We start from the raw sequence: 22537 nt of genomic DNA, 5'->3' as shown, positions 1-22537 counted from the left end.
TTTTGTTGTATAAATCTTTCTCTTCTGCTCACACATGCTAGTCTCAGGAAACAGTTCAGAGTTAGGTGATCATTACTTTCTTCATGACTCAAAATAACCTCATCTCTATTGGCTCATATGGAAACATCAGCAGCCTTGTTTAATTAATGTTTCAGGGTCACAGAAAAACATATAGATAAACGTATTTAAAGGCTTTGAAAGCTTTGTGGCAGCAGTCCAGCACTGCTTTTGTTGCCTTAGCCTGCTATCTTAGAGAAAAAAAACAAACATAAAGCTTGGAAGAGTGATCTGTCTCTGGGTCTGGGGTTCCTGTCACCTGTCAGTCCTCTGATGTAGCACCATGACATACGACAGCAGATCAGCACTTAGGTGATGTATTACAATAATATGTCAGTAATGCAATGGCGCTTTGATAGTGCTTAATAACTAGAGTACTTCACTGGGGAGAGGGCCAAGGAAAAATGAAGACCTAGGCAGAAGGCAAATCCAGCCAAGCACTGCTAAACACCTGTTTAAGTGCATGGCTGGGCACACTCCTGGCAAGCAGGAGGAGAAAGTATAAGCCTCTTCAGGCTCATGGTTTTAGGATACTCATCTCCAAAACAGAGCAAAAAGTCCATCAGGTGCCTTTCAGATTCTGCCTTACAGCAAAAGAGTCCAGCCCAATAGTCCAAAAGAGTATAAAGACAAAGCCTCAGGTGGTTCAGGCATGCACCTTCCTCCACCTCTGTTTTATGCTGCAGCATGTGGGTGAGGATGCAGTAAGCCTTGGTCAAGCCTCATTGCACTTGTGCTCCCCATCACTGCAACATCGTTTATTAAGCTGCAGGCACAAGGGGGATGTGTTCACAGCCAGGCCCTCTAGGTGCTCCCATTATAAAAGTAATGAAAGGCTCTCCCTGCCCAAGGAACACAAAAGCATTAGTCAGCAAGCCCAAACCAAGCCAAACTTTTCAAGCCAAACCTGGGGAAAATGGCCTTGGCAGTAGTTTTGTCTCCTATACTACAGGATTCCACACACATCATTGCAGCCTTGGGTCATAAGTGTGCTCTTGAGCACCATGAGGAGGAGCAAAACAAGATAGCCAAGAGCTGACTCCAGGAGTAGTAATGATTCACCTTTCCTAGGCAGCATCATATTTAACAGGCTGCCCAGGGAGGGGGTTGATTCACCTTCCCTGGACGTGTTCAAGGGATGGGTGGACGAGGTGCTAAGGGACATGGTTTAGTGATTAATGGGAATGGTTGGACTCGATGATCCGGTGGGTCTTGTCCAACCTGGTGATTCTATGATATCCCCTGATAGAGAGGTATTTGGTACAACCATGAGAGTATCATACTGTAGCAAACAGTGCTTATGATGCCTTTAATAAAGGGAAAAATAAGTCCATCTATCACAGAAAAGCAGCTGGATTCAGGCACAGATGGAGCTATTTCCCATGTTTCCAGACTGTGGTGAAGGCTAAGTGCCTGTATTTGCTTCACAAATGCATTTAGTTGGATTTCTGCACTTGGTCGATTACTGAGTCTCAGTGTCAGCTCATTAAGCCACAGCAATTTCACCACTTGTACTTTTCTGCTCATAACTTCTATTCCAGGATACCATGAACAGAAGCATGATGCTGGCATTGCTGTAAAGATGACAGGACCCAAAAATTTCAAATGCTGACAGGTCTTCTGTGATGCTGGAGTTCTCTCATACATCACTTTCGGAGATGGCCAACCTAGTCCTTGGTTGCCTGACCTTTTCAGCTTACTGACATAAAGGAAAAATAGAAACCACTGATCACTGATATTAAAAGGGAGAGAACAGTTGCATTCTTAAGTAATATGCACATAAAAGATTAGCTGCATCAGGTCAGAGAAAATATTTGACCCATTAGTCACACCTCCACAAGCCTGTTAGATGGGAGCATGAGATTCACAGGACCTTGACTGCATGAACAGGTAGATCTCCCCTCCTATTTACATCAGGGACTTCAAAGAGAATCAGCCTGTGGAATGGAAAGGCAAGGAGACAATTATTTTTGGGGTAAGAAGGAAGGAGAGGTAGTTATTTTCTTTGATCTTAAACATTCTGCCTTATAACTTTTCTCTGCTCACCCTCATTGTGCTTTGCATGACCCTGAATGACAGGTAGGGTTCAAGGACTAGATAGGGCAAGGGAAATTCAGTGAAGACAGCAGACTTCACCAAGAGGAAATCTGAGAAGAACAAGGACTGAAAGAGAAGCCAGGGTAACTCTGATGTACAAAAATACATTTATTTTCAACAATTTCAAAACCACTGCCTTTTTTACAGTAGAAATATTCAAATGGAACAATAAAACCAAGAACAGTATATATATGTATATATACGACTCATGCATTTGTATTACTGTGTTCAATACAGGTTTTGCAATTGTCTGCCTCATTCAATCCTTTAAATCCGTGATGGTTGTTAGGGTTTAATGCACTGCCCAACACCATCAGAAGGGATGTGAGGGTTCTGGTTTTGTTTGTCAGAGCTGGAACATGTATGGGAACAGAAAGGGAGAAGAATAGGACATCTTCACATATCCCTGAAACCAAAGCTTAGTCCAGAAGAAAATTCACATTCTCCTGCACGTGCTCTTATTGATGGCAACTGTAATTGAAAGACTCTGTGGTTTTCAGTCATTCTAGCCTCATCTCCGATCTTTCAAGGCTTAGTGTGGGGGTTCTCAAGCACAGGTTAAACTAAGTGGAGGATCCACTGGGTATTTACATAAGATTTACAGCCATACAGAGCCAAAAGCTGCATCTAGTCTCCAGGTCTCATGCACTATTCCTAAATTATAGCTAATACAACAAAAAACAGCTGATAGAGGGCACTGACCCAGTTTCTTGCTCACTCTCTCCTTCTCTTTTTCTTTTCCTCTTTATACACAACTACAGTGTGGGAGTTATTTGCATTCTACTCATTGCAGTGGCTCTATCCCTCCTTACTCAGGTAAATAATCATCTAAAGCTTCAAGGATTTCCATTACATTTTCCTCAGGGGTAAAAGTTGGAGGGGAAAAGACCCTAATGACATGCCCAACTTGTTATTTCCCAGCATAAGATACACAAATAAAAGTGCCCAATGCCCCTGTCTATGCCAACGCTGCAGCTCAATACCTTCCCAACATTACAGCCCTGGGTGTCCCACTGAGACACAAGCTTTCTTCAGCTGCCATCAACCATGGTTGTGCCCCAATGCAGCATGTACAATCTGGCAAATGTGGTCCTGTGTACATCCTAGTAAGATCATTCTAGATGTGCCTGGAGCACTCTCTAGTCCAGACAAGAGCATGACAAACTACCCCGATAGGTAGCGATACCCACCAAGTCTCACAGAAGATCAAGTGTGAGCCAACTCAAGAGTCATGCAGGTTTTCTGACATTTAATTTTTGGCTCCATTAATTTTGTTTGTTTGCTTTCTAGTGCCTTTAGGATATCCTGGATTGCAAATGGCTTTCTGGACAGATATTTCTCCAAAAATGTTTTAATGTTCAGAAACTGTAATGTCTCTGTGATATTCACAAACTCCTCAGCATTCATTGACATGAAATTCTTTTTTGAGAAATGAAAATATTTCCATTTTTTTAGCAACTTCCTCCCAAATTTTCCTCCTTGTTTCCTTCCATCTGTTATGAGATACTTAACAAACAACTACCTTTAGGAGTGTAAAGGGAAAACCATAAAAAATTGTAAAAAGCTGTGAAAAGACATCGTGAAAGTAGTAATCCCCTGCCTTTCTTTTTAAATCAACACCAGATCAATCTGCAACAGAAAATTCTAAACAACAATGAATGTTTCACCTTGTCTTCTGGTTTATAAAAGTTAATATGGAAAATAATGAGTATTTATAAACCAGGTCTCTGCAGCAGCTCACAAAATCAGCCAGTCCCTCAAATCCTAATGATCAGAAAAGACTGAGATCAGCCCACAGTTTTGCTCAAGGCCCACGAGATCATTGTTTATGTACTTCCCTCCCATTTATACTTAAATGGGAATCTATGGCCTTGTGCTAATAGTGTTATCGCCAGACTGGGCCATTACTGTAAAGTACTTTGCTCTTTCGGTAGGACAGAGGTAGTAACGCAACAGTTTATGCAAGTGTGATGGATGGAAACTCAATGATAGAAAGAAAAACACAGCCACCACCCTCCAGCTTATATTACAAACTAGAGCAGAAAAGTGAGGCAGAAACAGAAAAGAATTATTTTTAAATCAACAGAAAATTCTGGCCCATAAGTCTGACTGAAATGGAGAAGCAGAAGAATTGAGAATATTTAACTTTAGTACTTCATAAAAACCAGTACTAGATAAAAATAACTCACCACTAAGTCAACCTCCTGCCCCAAAACTCCACCACTCCCAGAGGCTATCCTCAACTCAGTATGCTAGAAGATTCCCAAAGAGCTTTTTCACTACCTTTTCTCCATTAACTTCCCCGGTCTAATCAGAAAGTACTAAGCCACCATGTAAAAATTGCTCTGATGGCACTTCCATCCAAAATTGGAAGCAGCCATTCCACAGCACTCATAAGAAAGGCTTCCTAGCTCAGTTATCCCTAATTGCAGGCATCACGTCCAGCTAAAACTTACTACTCTTATACATCCTGAACAGCAGTAAACTCCAGCAGGTTAAGTGCTAAAATCATGGCTTCTCACTGGGAACAGAACTACCTGGCCCACTGTTGAGTTGAGTTTGTACTGAGTAGTGCAAGAACACTGATATTTGCCAGCACAGAGATGGTGAGAATTCAGTGTTTGTTTTCCTCCTTTTCCCTAATGGCTGTCACCAAGATCCTTCTCAGAAGTGGACAACACTGACAGAGGTGAACAGATGATGAACATAATTAGAATATTAATAAGTAACTCATAATCTGTCCTGTTTATAACTTTTCCTTCTCCATCACAGGAAATGGTAATATACATATTGAAAAAAAAAAAAGTCTTGTAGTTATATAGAGATAAATAAACTATGCTTTTTATGTGCAGCAATGTCAGATTGAAATATGACAGACAACTGGAACACGCTTGGAACCAAAGCGTGATACGAGTGCTCACCACAGCCCCTGGGTGGCTAGCGTGTACGAGTGTGTGCACGTGTGTGAGTGCACGTGTGTTTGTGTGCGTGCATGTGTGCATGTGGTTCAGGTTTTGTTTTAAACATATCTTCTTTTACTAAACATTAAATTATTTCCCAAGAAATAAAAAGCTATGTACATTGTAATTATCTACAATAGGCCTTCGGCATCCTCGCTATTCACATGCACGGGGTTGGGGCTGCATTCATAAACTCGGGCACGCTCCTTCTTTGCTTGTGGTTTTGTCCCCTCCAGCCAATCCACAGCCCAAGGAACGCTGATGTGTGTGTTTGTTTTGATTTTCTTTTCCTTTCTCAGCAGTCAACACTGCCAGAGGGTGACTGAAATTAAAAGCAATTAAAAGAGGCAAGATCCTGCAAAAAGCTGAGACATGCTTGTCATCGGAAAGCAAGGGCTGTTGGCATGTTGCAGAGCCTGGTCCAACAACCCAGCCTGAGCCCTCTGGCAGGATGAAGCAGCTGATTCATGATTTATTTTGAAAATGGCTAAAAAGGGACAATTTACCTACAACATATTGCCTAAGGTACTATACCTGCCTCTTAGATTCGAATACTTAATTCTCATTCTGTATTTAACAGGAGGCTGGCATTCAAATCCCATTGCACATTTTACTCACCCTTTGCTTCTTCTGTCTAATCCGATGAGCATCCCTAATATGAAGAACCCTTGCTATTTATGAATGCAGCCCTAGTAAACAGAAAAACCCCACCCCATCCCCTCCCAAATTATAATAATGACATATAGCTCTTTCTTTTTTTTCATAATAATAACAATAATAATTACAAATAAAAAGTCAGAAATGTTGTAGACCAAGTGGATTCTCAGTATTAAACACTAGTGCAGTTGGGGATTTCCTTTGTGCTTTCACTGTTGGCAATTGTTGAGATGCTTCCTGTGGGGAGAAAATGGAGAAGAAAGTCAGCAAAGTAGCTTTATCAGTTCAGTCTATACTGATTCTCACTCCTTTAGGATGTGCTTGTGTAAGTGTAAAGACAGAAAAGTTGCTTAAAAGTAACATATCCTTTTCTGCATTTGCAATAATCCTGGAGCACGCAGAAAACCTGCTACTACTACAGCTCAGTTGAGCTGCAGCAAACTCATTAAGTTATTAGGGACATATTCAGTTGTAATGATAGCATGCCAACTGGGTAAGCTTGGCTCAGCTGATTCTTCTGAGGCTTCAGGGAATTTGGGATGCCCCCATTTGAATGACAGACTCATGAACAGTTACAGATAGGAGCAACATCCATTACTAACTCCTGTATACTTGTTGCTCTTTCCAGTTCCTACTCTAGTCATATAACACAACGAGAAAAGCTCAGAAACTGTAAAAATCCTCCCTGCCGTTGCAGAGATGAATTGCTCCCTATCTCAGTGTTTCAGCCTTTGCTTGTACCTAGTGTCAGAGTCACTACCTCTCCTAATGCCCCAATGAACAATATCTTCACCCAGACTGTGAAACAAGCCCCAGCTGAGGATTGTCTCTCACCCATCACTCTTGTGTCCAGCTCTTTGTCCATCAGCTCCTCAGGGTCTGTGAACTCACTCAGAGTGATTTTTGGGGCATTTTCACTTTGGCTGACAGAGCCAATCATTTCCTGCTCCTTGTCGTGCTGAACTTGGGCGTAGATATTAATCCAAGGGATTTTCCTGCATAGGAAAGGAAAATGAGAAGTTTTATTTTATAACACAGGGACCATGTAATTGATTAATCAGACCAACTAAACTGAGAACAAACCCAGAAATGCTGCATTGGCAGTGATGCAAAGCATCAGCTCTCAGAATGGTGAAAGGACCACAGTGCTAACTCAAATCTCAAGCCACTGCCTTCCAATCCTGTGTCCAAAGGCTCCTCCGGCCCTAAACCTAAATGTTCTGATCCTGCCCTTTTCAATGAGGAGCTGTGCACTCAGGGCACACTGCACCCAGCAGAGAGAGCAGCAATCAATTAAGAACAATCAGCTGCAACTGTCAACTCTCTCGGTACTTATTATACAATCAGTGCTGCATTGGAAACCAAAAGTAAAAAATAAATCTGAGCACTACTACCAACTCAGGAAAAAATTGCTAGGTTTGTTTCAACTGATAGTCTCACTCTGACTCAGTAGGAATTGCCACACCAGGAAGAGCTATAAAGAATTGGTCCTGCCTCAGAGGACAGAAAGGATTTGGACCTCATAACATTGATCCAAAGTCTATTTGTTACTGTTTCACTGCAAAATCAGTTTGCCAAGCTACAGATCATGCAAGTTTGCAGGGACTTCTTTTCCCTTGCTTCTCGGGAAGTCATGAAAGGAAAGGGATTATTTCTTCTTCCTTCTTCCAAGAGAAGTTAACTTGGACTGCTAGGACAATATCCTGGAAAGTCAGTTAGTTAGATAATTAAATCAGCCTAGATGGATAGTTACATACTAAACCCAGTACAAATGCAAGTTTAAAATGAGAGAATTGAAAAGCAATGTGTTAAGCATCATAGGAGTTGCCAAGTATATCTGTGTCTAGTTGCCTGTTGGAAGCTGATTGACTGTTTTTTTCTAATATCCTTAAAGGACTCTGTGCCATGCACAGTGCTAAAATAAAGAAAATTCAAGAGAACTTTTTCAATTCCTTAAAGTATACAGGAGAGAGAAAGAAGATGTGTTCAAAAGAAGTTACATAAAATGCCATCTCTTTATGCTAGTCTGTCTGTTGTTGGATATGTCAGAGATTGAAAGCAATGAAAATTGTGTCAGCTCTCACAAATCAATAGTTCTATGTTGATTTTACTCCAGTGAAGTTCTGGCCTCAAACAAATTACACCACTGGATTGATTTGGCATCCTGTCCTCAACCAGAAGCAAGTCAGGACGTATTTGTGTCGTTTAGCAGTGGTCAACAAATCTCATGTTCTTCTACCTTTCTCCTACCTTCTCTTTCTAATCTTCAGACAGCCTTACAGATCCAGAGAAGACATAAGAACTACACAGTGAATGCACACACTGGATGACAAACACATTCCCATAGGAGATGAGTGCCCAGAATACATCTGGAGGTGTGTAGATGCATGGACACAAGAACATGCCTGGAGATACTGTAAAACTTCATTTTGCTTCCAAACAATGCAACAACAGAGAAGGGATAGTACTTTGAGCTTTGAGAGGAAAGGTGAGAAAAGCTCCTTAGAGTTGTGAGGCAGAGAGCCTCCAAGTATTTCAGAAAGTTAGGGAAAAGAGAAACTGAGATGGCTGTACATCCATGCATCCATACACACATAGCTAATCCTGCTGTGCCTCCCAGCACAGACACAGATGGTCACAAAGTCCCCCTGCACAGCTCTGAGCACAGTTACTCCTGTACTCCTGTCCCAGGACACATACACATGGACTGCCCCATTGCCCCACTATTACTCTCCACCCATACAAATATAATACTAAACTGCTATATGCTCAGTTTCCTAGAAAAGAAACAACTTTTTTTTTACAGATTATTTCCCTACTTTTCCTCATTCCTTCCTTTTTCACTCCAACCTTCTCAACAAGCATCTCTCTGGCAGCAGCGTTTAACATGCCTGCTGAATCTATAAAATGATAGATTCGTAATGAATCTGTGTGCAAACCAGCAAAGCACCTATTCTATTAATATAAAGTTGCAAAATTAAAAATTCATGCAGCCCTGTGCTCTCCCCACAACCTTTTTCTGTAAGCAAAAGTTCTGTATTCAGGCCGGGATCACCATTAATCAGAAAAGTACATACAGCTAATGGACCTCTGCATCAATGAGAGCTAAAAGAAAGCTTTTGGTTTTACCTCCTTTTTCCATTAAGAAATGTTGCATGCTCTCACTTCTAATCTTTGAGCCAGAGGTTTCAGACAGAGCCAAAAAGTTGCTTTCTGTTCTGAAAAATCAAGCTAAGGACACTCAGGTATCTGACTCCATCTGAAACTTTGTCAGTTTGACATGGGTTTGTCTCTCTTGGGACAGAGCAGATAAGAGGGAACAGCAAGTTGATGAGCTTTGGGCTAAGCAAAACCAATACTTTAACCACCTTCCCCTTCACTCCCAATTTGTAATACATTTAATTTTCAGACATTTCAACAAGGCAGGGTCTTCCTAGCCCTAGAGCACAGCACAAGGATCAGGATGCTTAAGTAGTACAAGAGTCAGTTTTATGAGCTGTAGTAGCATAAAATGACCTGGAGACAACCAAAGCAAAGCAGATTACCAAGCTCCTCACTCCTCTCTAGCAGCCAGAATATAGAGATCCTTCTTCCTGATAACTGATCGCTGACCACAGAGCCAAAGACATTAAGGTCAAACCTAAGGAACCATCTCAAGAAGACATAAGGGAAAGCTCCTACATGTTGACACATCTCACAGAGAGACCTTTTGGCTCTCCTCATTCTGCATCCGGGAGGTGAGAGAAATCATCAGCTGCCTACCCACTACATTTATAAATCAACGCCTTAAACAAGTCCCAAATCCCATTCACCTCAGAAGTATTCCACCTCATACAAAGCAGAGAGAGGATTTCAGACAACAAAAAGCAAGTCAAGCTGAAGGTCTGAAAATCTGCACTTGAGCAGAGGGTTCTCTGGAAATTGTCCTGGGCCACAGAAGTCAGTGGGAGCTTGGTAACAGATCTTGATGTGCACAGGATCAAGCATCAGAAGAAGTGGCCCCCCATTGATTTTGACAATAGTTAGTGCAAAAGGTTAGAAATGAGGGGATCTTCAAACCTGGACAGTACGATACATGCCAGTCTAATCATTCCATTTTTAGAATTGTTTGTACCCCACTAACATCATTAGAGAGTACTAGTCTTATCCTGGGCTGCAGAAAAGCTGCAGAGAGAAACATATACCTGGAATCTGGACAGGAAAAGCTCCAGCTTCCCAATTTGGAGAAACTACTCATGTCCAGATTTATTTATTTATTTTTTTTAAAGTCAGACTAAGACTTATGCTTCTAATACAATATTTCGCTACTGGGCATCATCTGGGTACACAGGCCATTTAGCACGGAAAGCACTGTACTGAATGCAAAGTTTCTCCTAAGGAGCTCCATCTGCCTAAAATATATTCTTATAAGACAACCCTCCAGCAAACAGGCCATCCTTATCCCATATTTTGCTTCACAGCTTGCAGCAGCAAAGTGCCATGGGCCAACACAGGTCCTGCCTGGTGCCTGGAAGCAAGAAGTTTATATTAACAGCTGGCAAAGAAAATCTCAGCATGGATTCCCAAAGGCATTTTGATGCTTAACACAAAATTTTTTGGCTTTGAGTCTCCCACCCTTAACATAATCACATCTGTTCCTCTGGAATAATAAACCATTCACTTATTCACTTTGCAAGACACAAATGAGATACTGCTGCACCAAGGCAGTTGGCCAGGTGGATATAGACTGTATGAAGACATCCAGCGTGTGGTGTGCTTTTTTGACTAAGTCTGCATTGCATAGCTCAGTACTCAGTGAGCACACAGGGTTCCCATTTCTAGTCTGTGGTTCAAACACATCTGCTGAAGCCGGTCACAGCTTGATTTATGACCTCTTGGTGAGCTTTCTGAGCACCAAGTTTGTGGTGAAAGAGCAGTAGATGGTCTTCTGTCCATATATGGCAGAGAACTATAATGGTCTAAGCCTCAGGTCAGCATAACTTGCTCTACATCTTCTGAAATCCAGGCACTGCTCTGCCCGAATTTTCGGTAAACCACACGATGTCTCCTCCTCCCATCCTCCAAAGTTTCTCAACCTACCTTTTGAATTTGTAGATTAAAAAAACAGCCAAGCCTACGAAGACCACGGACAATAACATCAGCATCGCCGAACTACTATGGCCCGTGCTGGAATCAACAAGAGGTGCTGCAAGAGAAAAGGCAGGGAGAGCATTACATTTGCAAGACATTATTAGGGAACACATAACTACCAGACAAGCTGAGCTCAACTGTGTCTTTGCCACATCTGCTTTGTCCCCACTGCATGTTGCATGCTGATTTTGGCAAGACTGATCACTGTGAAGCAAATTGATGCTCTTGCCCTTTGAAGCCAAGCTCTTGTTTCAAGACAGTGCAGTCTAACATCTTCTGTGAAAAAGCACAGCAAGCAATGCTCAGCTGAATGGCCAACTCCTGTGCTAACACACTGGGCTATTTCTATTCAGGCTTTTCCAGGGCACGAAGTGGAAATTAGATTTATGAACCATGGCTTAATGCATGTCTATTCCCCTTTGGAGAAGCTACATCAGAGCATCCATGAACAGCATGTTTTCCATCTTCCAAGGACATGTTTGTCTCACATGTGACAGGGATCCAGGCTTGTAAGAAGCCTCAAGGTGCATCCTTGTATGACTCTACAGATGTCTTAATTGAGCCAGTTTTCATAACGTAGAGGAGCCCAAAGTAATAATCCTGGACCCAAACACATACTACATTATAATATTTTGGAGATTTGATCCATCTATTCTTGACATTTTGGGTGGGCTAAATTAAGTGTGTTACTATGCCTTGTTTATGCAGCTGTTCCCACAGTTCATCTGAGCAGACCATCTTAATGGCCTGAGCACTGTACTGAGAAACATGAGTCTGATGAGAAGTCTCTAATGATGCACAAATGATTATAAGTAGCAGCTGAGTGTTTCTCACTCTGCATAAACATTTGGTTTTGTTTTTTCACTCTTCTCTATTCTTCTGTCACCCAGAAGATGGGGACAAAGTCTATGCAAATATAATCACCTCCAGTTCCACTGCCAAACTTTCACACCTAGGAGTCTGATCCTGCCAGTATTCTGCTTCTACTACTTGTATGGACTCTTTCATGGAAAAAAACTGACTGTCATTTCACCTGAGTCAAAATACTACAGGAACAGTCATGAAACAAATGCAGCACCCCCACTGGAGGGGGTGGGTGAGAACTATTGAGCTCTGCAAGCTAAATCTACACTTTGCAGTATCTTACTAGAACAAACCCAGATTCTGCCTCTGGAGAGAGCAGATGTTTGGATCTCATTCCCAGTTTTGCAAATTAATGACTTGCAGCCAACTCCTGTAACATCTGACTCTCATCCTCAGAAAACAGTCAGAGAGTGAAGGCAAAAAGGGATTACCTGTAGGACAGGTCACAAGACTTGGTTTAGCCCAGTCTCATGAAAAAGAAGCTGAAGTTTACTCCCATGGAACCTGAATCCCAATCTTTCATAGAGGCTATCAGCAATGTCACATGTGCAAGATCCCATATTTCAGATAATTGCAAGGCCAGTCATAAAAAGCAAGAACATAAATAAATCCATCATCTCCTCTGTAGTCATCTCTGTTTCAGCAACAGCTGAGAGCATCACACTAGGGTGGTTTAAAGCAAAGGGGGTGATGAAGTTTAAAGTGGCTATTCATTACTCTGTGAGAAAATGGAGAGAGGTAGCAAGGAAATTTAAATAAATTCTAATTTGTGGAAGTCAATATTGAAGCATGTATTCCCTGTAAGAGGTCCAGATCTTGTTTTCATGAGTACTTTTCCCCTATAAAACTTTTTGGGTAGTCATAATATTAACAAGCCCTTTGCAATAAGGATTTGATCCAATAACCATGAAAGTCAGTAATACTCCCACTGAATTCCACAGGTGCCCAATGACGGCTTAATAGAACACCATTTGCCTGATTTTCTAAACCACTTGAAGAACAGAAATGCAGTAGTTAATTAAGCCACAGGGAACTCTTAAAAGGTGCTTTTAGTACTTGTACAAATTGGTGCATGAAGAAGCCATTGCTGGACCCTGTTTTTAACACTTCCTGCTTCTACCGCAGTCTCAGTACGATCAGTTCCATGTATCCCCATAACACATACCAAACTGCGAGTGCTCTGATGTAGACTGCTTCTCCCAGAGCTGTCTTAAGTCTCAAGAGAGTCATGAATGTGCATTTGACTCCACACTCACCTAACGTTAACTGAGTAACATACACGATGACTTCAACACCAGGCTTCAGTTCAAACTGGACCAGGTTCTGGTTGAGAGCATTAAAAAGGATTTCTACTACCTGATGAAACAGTAAGAGATAGAGTAGTTACAATCTAGAAGACAGCAAGCTCTGGAGAATATTCAGGAATCTGTGAGAGACTGAGGAAGAGGATGGCCTCAAGCTCCACCAGGGGAGGTTCAGGCTGGACATTAAGAAAAAATTTTTCATAGGAAGGGTCATTGGGCACTGGAACAGGGAGGGGGTTGAGTCACCTTCCCTGGAGGTGTTTTAGGGACGGGTGGATGAGGTGCTGAGGGACATGGCTTAGTGATTGATAGGAATAGTTGGACTCGATGATCCATTGGGTCTTTTCAAACCTAGTGATTCTATGATTCTATGAAACATGTACATGTGCCTTAGATGGAACTGAGTGTTATTGCATGCAAGTCTCCTGGTAGGACTTTTGAGACTCACTGAGTATGTTAATATACCTCACTAGGGAAGCAAACCAAGAAAGTTGGCATTGTTTTTTCTTTTTTGCGGGGTATAGGGGAGAAGGGAAAAGAACTAAGGATCTTTTCACTCTCCACAATGTCCTATGAGTTTGATCTATTGCGCATGGAAATCACTGTAACATGTTGGCCTTTCACTGGTTGATGACAAAACTAAGTCAGGTAGTGCAGACGAGTAACACTAGCATTCGCTCCATTCAGGACAATCCTAGTAATGTAGTTTCTGTTTAAATATGCTGCTGGGGATGAGACAATCCAGCTTTGAAGACTAAAGGCAAGCTTGCCATTTTTCTCTTTCATTTTGAAGAGGGACTTTGGGTGGGATTTTACTCATAACTCATCAACCCAGCTACAATGTGTTATTTGGTTGCCTCAGAGAACATATTTGGCACGTCGCACTGGAGCCTGAGTTTGTTAGTGTCTGGTCTCCCTAAAGCAGTTCTGAAGGTCAGTGCACAGCTACTGCAGCTGATGCTCTGCTCTTTAGGGAAAAGCTCCTCAAACAGAAGCCACAATAGTTGCCAAAGTACAAATGAGTAGACCATCAAATAAAAGAGTACTAGAGCTCCAAGCCTCATGGTCACCTAGTCAGAAACCTCATCTGAGATGTCTAAAACCTAACACTGATGTATGAAGTATTGACACAAAAGCTTGTCCAGAGGGATTTCTACTATGGGTAGATCCTACTGAAGAGGATGGAAATTACTCCAAGAAACCCCCTTCAAAAAACCTTCCACAGCTTCCCACTACCATGGACACTCACCACCATAAATGTAAGCAGACAGCTTTGCTAGTTTCCTAGAACAAATTTACTACTCTGAGGGGACTGTCTGCTCAGTGAGTAACAAGAGCTTCCAGAGAATTCAGCAGTTCTCTCAATTATTTAAACTTTGATCCCAGAAGAGTAACTCCTCCAAGAATTACCTGAAGATGGGCTCAAACATACCTTGCACACAGTAAAAATATTGCATACAAGAACATTAACTAGAGCTAAGTCTTTCCAGTAGTACTTCACTCCTTTGCCTTTATAGAGCCAATTTAATCACTCGGTAATTCTTGCATGAAAGCTTCAGCAGACTAGTGCTGTTGTTCCTAGCTCTTCACTTGCCTGCATATCACTGTTGCTATTCATCACTGTAATTACCTATTTATCTAAATGGATGGATATTGTAACTTCCAAATATAGTTTGCACATGCCATTCACTGCTGCAGAAAAAAAAGAGGACTTGTTCCACTGACATATGAGCTGAAAATCCTGATTTATTTTTAGTAAAACTCTATATTATCTTGCTGCTTTGGCCTCTGTCTATTAGCATTCCTCCAGAGAGCAGAGAGAGTAGATATTCAAGGTTCCTTTGGCCATAACTACTGTAATAAGGACACACCACTGCTCTAGGAAGAACCACTGCTGACAGACTGTGAGATAGCTCAGTGAGCTATGAGAAAAGCCTGTTTTTTCCTCTGAAAATAATTTTCTTTAATGCCATAAAACTATACTGCCACAGTCCCAGATGCACCCAATTCCATCATAGTTATTATAAGTAATTTCCAATGCTGCACAAGTTAAGAGGCTCATCTGCAAATGGTACAATAGGAATGAATGTTCCATGAATCCTTTCCTTACTTGCTCCAGATCAGCCTCACTGCTTTTCCTCCTGTCCGTTGTGTTTTTGCGGGGCAGTATGAAGAGTTCAGCAGAAGTAGGCAGCCCAGGAAATACAGCTACCAAGATTTGTTCATCAGGGATACCAGTCACCTAAAAGAAAAATAGAGAGTCTCTAGCTGCTATTCCATTACTGATGTTTCCATTCACTAACGGAAATTGTTCTCCCATCAAACTGTTATTTGCCAGTTCCACTATAGTGGTCCTAATGAACTGTTCTGCCAATTTGGGGGGTCAGAAATAGAGGTCCTGCTAATGATTCACTCCATTTCTAGAAGTAAATGTAGGCTAGACAACACCCTTGGACCCAAAGATCTCAATCGAAAGTCCAAACCTACCACGTCTCCAGATCTGAATTTTCCATATAGTCCTTCTCACTAAAAAAGAATGACCCAAAGTCAGATCCAAAGAGTCTGGCTTAGAGTGTCCACTGCTAAATGTGCAACTAAGAGGGACATATGGAGAAAATTGCCTGTGATCCCCTTCTAATATCAGGTTATGGGGATCCACATTTGCCAGAGATGAATAACTTAATGTCTCCAGTGGGAGACTTTTTACTACTAGGGCTTATCAGGAGGGTTGTGCTAGGTACTGCTCAGTTTGCTGAACCAGCTCTACACCCAACTCTCACAACTGTGTTTAGCATGACCAGTCCACTGAGGCTACTGCCCTCCCTCCCCAAATCCAAGCTGTACATCCTCATTAGGGCAGGAAGCCTCTCCTCCCTCAGAAACTCTCTGCTGTGTGAGGCTAACCCCATTAGGTCTCTGGTCCTACCCCATCTCAAGCTCCTTGGACTCATTCCCGAACTGAAATGTATCAATGGGACAGCCCATTCCCAGTGATCCACCCTATAAGCACAGACCACAGGCTGCAACCAGTCACAAAAGGATACGCAGTCAAGCACTTCTACGTGATTTCTATTGTTGTCTGTAACCATTGATAGTTAGAACCTAATTAATTTCTTTTTTTCTGCAAACTTGACTCTGAATACAGTAAAAGTGAACAACAGTTTAAACAAATGAACTTAGTGTTTTCTCAGGATGGGGAAACTATCAAGGAAACTTTTATAAACTGTGAATTTTGAGTGGGTTGAAGATGAGAAAAGCTAAGCAGGAATGTACTTTCCCAGTAAAAATAATCAGCCACCGTTTCAAAGAACAGCTGTAGCTGAAGCAAAAAAAAAGCAAGATATATTTCTGGCAGAATGTAAAAACCACAAAAGCTTGCCTACATCTATCTCCTGATTTCACACAAAACCAAAGTCCCTGGCTATTTGATATTTTAAATTACTCTGTCCCCTTTCCTGTAAGAATATGAGTGCTAATTTACATACTCTAATTAATCCCAGAGGAAGATTCGGTATCTTCCATCCACAGAGGTCTCTCTTTGTCCTGTATTTTAAAGGTAAGTTTATTTTCCCTCTGAATCCTCAATTTTTGCCCCGGTTGGAAAAGGAGTGGAGCTTTGTAACATTCACTAGTGTCTACGCTTGGCTGCATGAGGAACTGCTGACTGAGAGGTAAAAATATCTTCCTCATGCATCCAACATACTACAATGTCTGTATTCTGGGATGAAGAGGATCAGCTCTTTAACAACACACTAACACTACCAAAATGTTTGGAGTAGAAAGCATTAGATACTATAATATCAATTTAGCAAAATAACAATAATGATACCAGTACAGACAGAATTTGTAAAGTTCTGAGAGATATTAAAAGCTGAAGAGCACAGCAGAAACATTAATAAAAGTAATTATAGTATTTCCACAAAACTCCTAATATAACTTTACTCTATAAGCATATTAAGAAGCTTTTTATTGATTTAAAATGATAGGTTCATTACTGCCGTTCTTTCCCATTCTTTGAAGCTAGTAGGCTAAAAAGTGCATGTTTTAATAGCCTAGACAATATTAGTACAGACAAGAAAACAAATGCTTACCTGTGCTAGAGCTCTCTTGATGACTTTACCAATGTCTTGTCTCCATTCAGGGATGTCAGGGTTATGGTAGTCCAAGTTGGGAGAAAATGATAGCAGCTGAGATTGGAAATATTCTGGAAAAGAAAAATAGTACATACGAGAAGATTAAATGGGCAGTGTTCAGGATACAGCCAAGGGTGCAGAAGACAACAGGAAGACTTTATCCAAATTATCTTAAAGCTAGAGGGAGAGAGGAAAGGCTGAAGGAAGAAAAAGCACTAGCTAACACCAAGAAGGACAGAAAGCTTGCAAGGAAAGAATTCTTATAACAGTTCTTACAGAGGGCATTTTTCCCTTATGCCAACCTGTGACTTTTCCCAGAAGAAATAGAAGCAAAAATGAGAGAGGTGAGAGGATGCCTTCCCTGGTTTTGCCTCTGGGCTTTGTAAATTTGCCATTCAACTTCACCGCATTCTGCTTCCAAGGAATTTGACCAGTAAATAAGGCAGCATCTAGCTGGAATTTGGAAGGTCTGTGCAATTGCATGCATTGTGCTCTGCAGAACACTCACTGTAAGTAATGCTTTCAAAAGCAGGTATTATCTGTTTGCTCTCCTGGAGGGAAGCCATGAGGGTTTAATACCTCAACAAATCAGAACCCAGTGGTGCTAATGACTGGCTAATCAAGCAATGGCTATTCATGAAACATTTTAAAATTACTTCCTAATTGACAGATTGCTGGGAAGAAGATAAACTTCCTAGACTTCAAACACAGAATAATTTAATTTTTTCTCCAATTCCAACTCTCCCCTCTGATGTGACCATAGACCAAGCCTGGAATCCTAATAACAACTGTGCACAACGTGTTTGGCCAGGGAAAACATACACCCAGAATGGGAATCAGACTCGGATACAATTTCTCAGGGTAGAAGACTCTCCTTTCTGTTTTGCGGATGTGCTGCGCCTTTCCTTGAAGCACCTCATCTCCAGACACTTCAAATAAGTACCATTAATCATTTGTAAGAAGGTACCAGTTTTAGATCAAGATAAAGAAGAGCATAAATGAGAGAATCCATAGAACAGCAGGAATGTGCTAGCACAGCATTCATGTGGCATCTTTTGCAAGATCTGTTCTTTCTGTTTAGATGATGCAGTATCTTTTTAAGTACAACAAGCATCAAAGAAAGCAGGGCAACTCTCTCAAGTTCTGAAGGCTTAACCCAGAGCCTGATACATAAGGCCTTTGATTTTTGAACTTGCAGCACCACGTCCAATTTATTTTCTGAGTAAATTCTCGACTGTTAATCACAATTTGAGAAAACCCTAAAATAAATCTTCATTGCTAACACCAGAAAGCCATGCTTTCCTACCTAGAGTCATAATAACTTAATACAGGACATAAATCAGGATTCAAATTTAGCAGAACGCATATATAGCAAAGGTGTCACTCATTTATGTAACTCAGACTTGAACTGATGACCACACTAGGGGTCTGGAAGGACTCCTCCCTTGGATAGCTCAGACTGCAGCATGATGCTGCACAGGACTATTTGGACATTGCAACTAGATCATTTTCTCTTTGCAATAAAGTCCAAAGCTTTGGATCTTTTGAATAGAAAAATGTCTTATAAGGTGTTTAAAAACAGAGACTGAGGGGCACATTTGGGTCCTACAGGGGCCAAATATTGAGATCACCTGTGGGGACCCCTCTCAGATAGGCTTGATTCAGGTTTATTCCAGATACTAGGAGAAAGATGCACATTTCCTTCTGCATTTTACAATGCTCAAAATGATCAAGCAGAGGGTTAATTACATTCTCTAATAGCAAGTTTGGGTATTACTAAATCATATTAACAAATTATTAAAAGTCATTTCACAGCCAGACAATCAATAAATATCTATTTAGCCAGTTGTTAAATCTGAGCGTAGAGCTTTCCAGTCACCAGCAGGATATTTATTTATATTTAATTACTGAAACAAGACACACATAGTTCAACTACACAGTGCTTCAGATAACTACTTAAGCTATCTGAAGCCCAAGTCTCTCAATAAAACTTGCTGTCCAAAGTAAAGCTTGCCCTCAAATGCTGGATGACACTAAATGGATAAGGAAAATGAAGATTAGCCCAGGATACAAATTATTCCCTAAAATCTGAAAGTCCTAGACAAGACTGCAGAGAGAGCCCTTCTATATCCAGTGGATACACTCAGACCTCCAGCTCTGGCATGGAAAATGAGCAGAGATACAGATGACAGAGTTATTTCTGCCCCCCGTTTTCCAGATCCCTGCCATTTATACAGTTGTTGTATAAAGAGAAACACCAGCTGTAGTCAGGCCACCTTAATGATGTGCTATGACTACTTGTTTCCACAGCGAGGAAGCAGAGGGGAGGCAGCTGGGAGGCAGCTTCAGTGATTTTTTTAAGATTTGGGAGTTCCCAGTCAGGGTGTGCACACAGACCAATAGGCAAGGAGACACCAGCCATTTTACTACAGGTCTTATTTCACAAATTTGGCTAGTTGCTCCATCCAATTCATTTCTGTATTTTGTGATCATGACACATCAGATGCACTTGGATTACAGTTTGTCTTCAGAGGTTTCTCCAGGCACTAGGGAGTTCCGAGTTCATTTTGGTTCAGCAGCAGCTGCCTGCTCTTCACCTCTAGGTACCTCCCTAAGACTTGATTGTAAAAGGCTGAGTGTACCGTGCACTGCGATCTCCTTGGTGTCTTGGATGAGGGTGTTGCCCGCAGCAACTTGCACAGTGACAGTGTTCATCCCCTCCACAGTGAAGACGTATGAGATGCTGCTCTCCAAGGTGATGAGGGGCTGCAGGAGTAAATAGAAATGGCAATTTCAAAATCAAGATGAGATTAACTCCTGATCAAAACATGCACTTGACTAACCCACCAGGCCATGAAACCCTTCCTCCCTGATCCAGGCACGATGCTCCAACCTTGCATGTCCCGCTAAGACCTAAGTGTGCCCCCAAACATGACCAAGTGAGAACTCTCCCATAGGTAAAAGTTTCTCTCACTTCAGTCAATGTTTCCTGAAATATTTTTCCACTGAATTGCAACCCATTCTGCTAGGAATAGCTCAGTAAAGCAGAGTCAGCAAGAGCAGAATTAGTGCTGCAGAATGCAGTGTTGTATACACACACGCACTCAGCACAGTTACTATATCAGCTGTATAAAACACACAGTCCAGCTAAAACCAGCACTGAACATAAACCAAATATGCAGATGCATCTTCAAACAATCCTTATCAGTCAGATTCAGAGCCAGCCCTGGCTTGTTACAAGCACAGATCCATCTATCTATCTCAAAGCAGCTCTGCTCATGTCAGAGTGAGGGCATCCTGCTTTGAGCCTATAAACTAACTCCAACCATAAGCTAGCAAACCATCCAAACAAGGCTGACAGCATCACAAAATACCTGCTGACAATGCTGTCTGAAAGTGGCTGAATGGTTTCCAGAGTAAAGCTGACCTGAATTTAGCCAGCTCGGAGCCCTGCCAGAGAAGGCTGCTTTATCTGTACTTTCTCAAACAAAAATGTCTTTGATAGCACTACAGCTCTCCTCTTTGCACGCAAAACTCTCACACAGATACACATCTAGATGAGAGTAGTGCACCCTCTTTGGGAAAAGAGATTTGTATACTGACAATCAAAAGTGTAGTCCTCACAATGCCATCGATCTGACAGCTGGTCTATAGGCAAATCTCTTTGTTTCTACTAAGCCATTAAAATAGATATAGTGGTAACAGCCTCCACTGCAAAAGCACAGAGAAGTCCAGGAGCACAGATAAAGTCATTGTACCATTGCTGTTGTCCCTTCACTACACTGTTGGGTTTTTTTTTCAGAAGAAAACACCTAAACATTCATATTGCAGCTCTCATGCTTCATCCCGTCATACTAACAACCTGCCTGTATTTCACACCAGTGACAATTTCCACCGGCATAAGCCAGATTGGCAAACACATTTCCCTCCCTGCAGAACCCACCTTCCTTGGACCCCCTCATCCATGAGCTGAAAAAGCAGTTGAAAAAAAAATCTGTTTGATCACATGGGACTCACAGACCAAGTCAGCAAGGGTGCCAGTTTCTGCTAGCCCGGGAAGCCTAGTTAACATATACTTAGATTTACACACATTTTGGACAAGCAGAATGGGTCTCCATCAAACCACAATATTAGCTATCTTCCTAGAGGTTACAGGTTGTGATTTTGTGCAAAGGCAGATAAGAGGAACCGATCTGGCATTTAAAATTACTTTTATTTTTTGGTTTTGTATGTGTGTATGCTGGACATTCCATTATCACGGATGATTTCACCTCCATCATGGAATTTTAACATTCAGCCAACTCCTTAATTTTAATTCAAGCACCAAGACCTGGAAACTAACTCTAAATTAAATCAATTAGTTTAAGGTTCATTTGCTCAAACCTATTAGACAGCTGGACACATTTATTAAACTGGACCTGTGTTAATCCAAGCAAATTGGCCTTTGGGTATACTGCAAAAAATAGCACAGTAGAAATTCAGTACAATGGTTCCAGCAGGGTGGGTAGGGCAGCAGAAATGCCTCAGCCAGGTCATTTGAGTCCACGACAACATCCGCCTGGGCAACAGCACAGAGAGTGGGATGAGACTGCACAGTGACACGACACACATTTGGTTCTGCCTGGGATGCCCACGGACTGAACAGGAAAACCAGCTGCAATCCCTCGTTGTGGAAATAGAATTTATCACTCAACAATATCACCCGCAATGCACAATATTACACACCTTAACCTTCAATTCACACACAGTGTCTCCGTCTTTCACTTAGAGACCACAGTTTGCCCATGAGTGAGCACAGAGAAGGATCTGATATGTACATTAAACATCCCAGAAGGAATTTTGATGTAATGCAGACCTGCTGAAAAAAAAAAGGTGGCCGTTGCTGTTGTTTCTAAATCCTTTGCCATATTTCTGCTAGAGATGGAGCTGAAGTATATTCATGAGGTAGCTGGAGATAATGCTTTGCAAAGAATGAAAGGTGCTCTGGACCCCTGAGTTGGCGACGGGTAAGTGGCACTATCTTTACTAATCCTCACCTCAACAAATTTCAGTAACATGTACAGTCATCCCAAGGGATCATAAGGATTGGGTACCCCATGTGCATCTATGTTCAAAGCATCCATCCCAAACACAGCCGTAGCTGCTTGTACTCTGTTGACTATGACTCTGGAAGTTCAGCTAGAAGATAAAACTTATTTAGACAACCTGGATGCAAACACAATGAGTGCTGCATGGAAAACTTCAGCAAACAGCACTGCTTTGCTCTGCCTTTTCTAGATTATTTTTATATTTCAAAAAATCTTTTTAAAGCCCTATTCACAACCAGCTTCTATAT

General features: G+C 41.5%; 1 protein-coding gene across 1 annotated transcript in view; it reads right to left on the bottom strand.

Annotated features, from left to right (window-relative positions):
• Positions 1-4935: 4935 nt before the first annotated feature.
• Positions 4936-22537, bottom strand: part of SORCS3 (sortilin related VPS10 domain containing receptor 3) — a 275609-nt gene continuing 258007 nt past the window's right edge. The window contains exons 21-27 of the mRNA XM_069863574.1: positions 19845-19968; positions 17161-17273; positions 15180-15311; positions 13022-13121; positions 10851-10956; positions 6606-6766; positions 4936-6008 (exon numbers count right to left, since the gene is read on the bottom strand). Of these exons, the coding sequence (XP_069719675.1) occupies positions 5944-6008; positions 6606-6766; positions 10851-10956; positions 13022-13121; positions 15180-15311; positions 17161-17273; positions 19845-19968 (801 nt within the window). The 3' untranslated portion in view covers positions 4936-5943. The remainder of the gene's footprint in view (positions 6009-6605; positions 6767-10850; positions 10957-13021; positions 13122-15179; positions 15312-17160; positions 17274-19844; positions 19969-22537) is intronic.

The sequence above is a fragment of the Phaenicophaeus curvirostris genome, chromosome 9 (assembly GCF_032191515.1).
Source record: "Phaenicophaeus curvirostris isolate KB17595 chromosome 9, BPBGC_Pcur_1.0, whole genome shotgun sequence".
Lineage (NCBI taxonomy): Eukaryota > Metazoa > Chordata > Aves > Cuculiformes > Cuculidae > Phaenicophaeus > Phaenicophaeus curvirostris.
The sequence above is the reverse complement of the archived record's forward strand: the minus strand, read 5'-3'. Positions and strand labels throughout refer to the sequence as shown.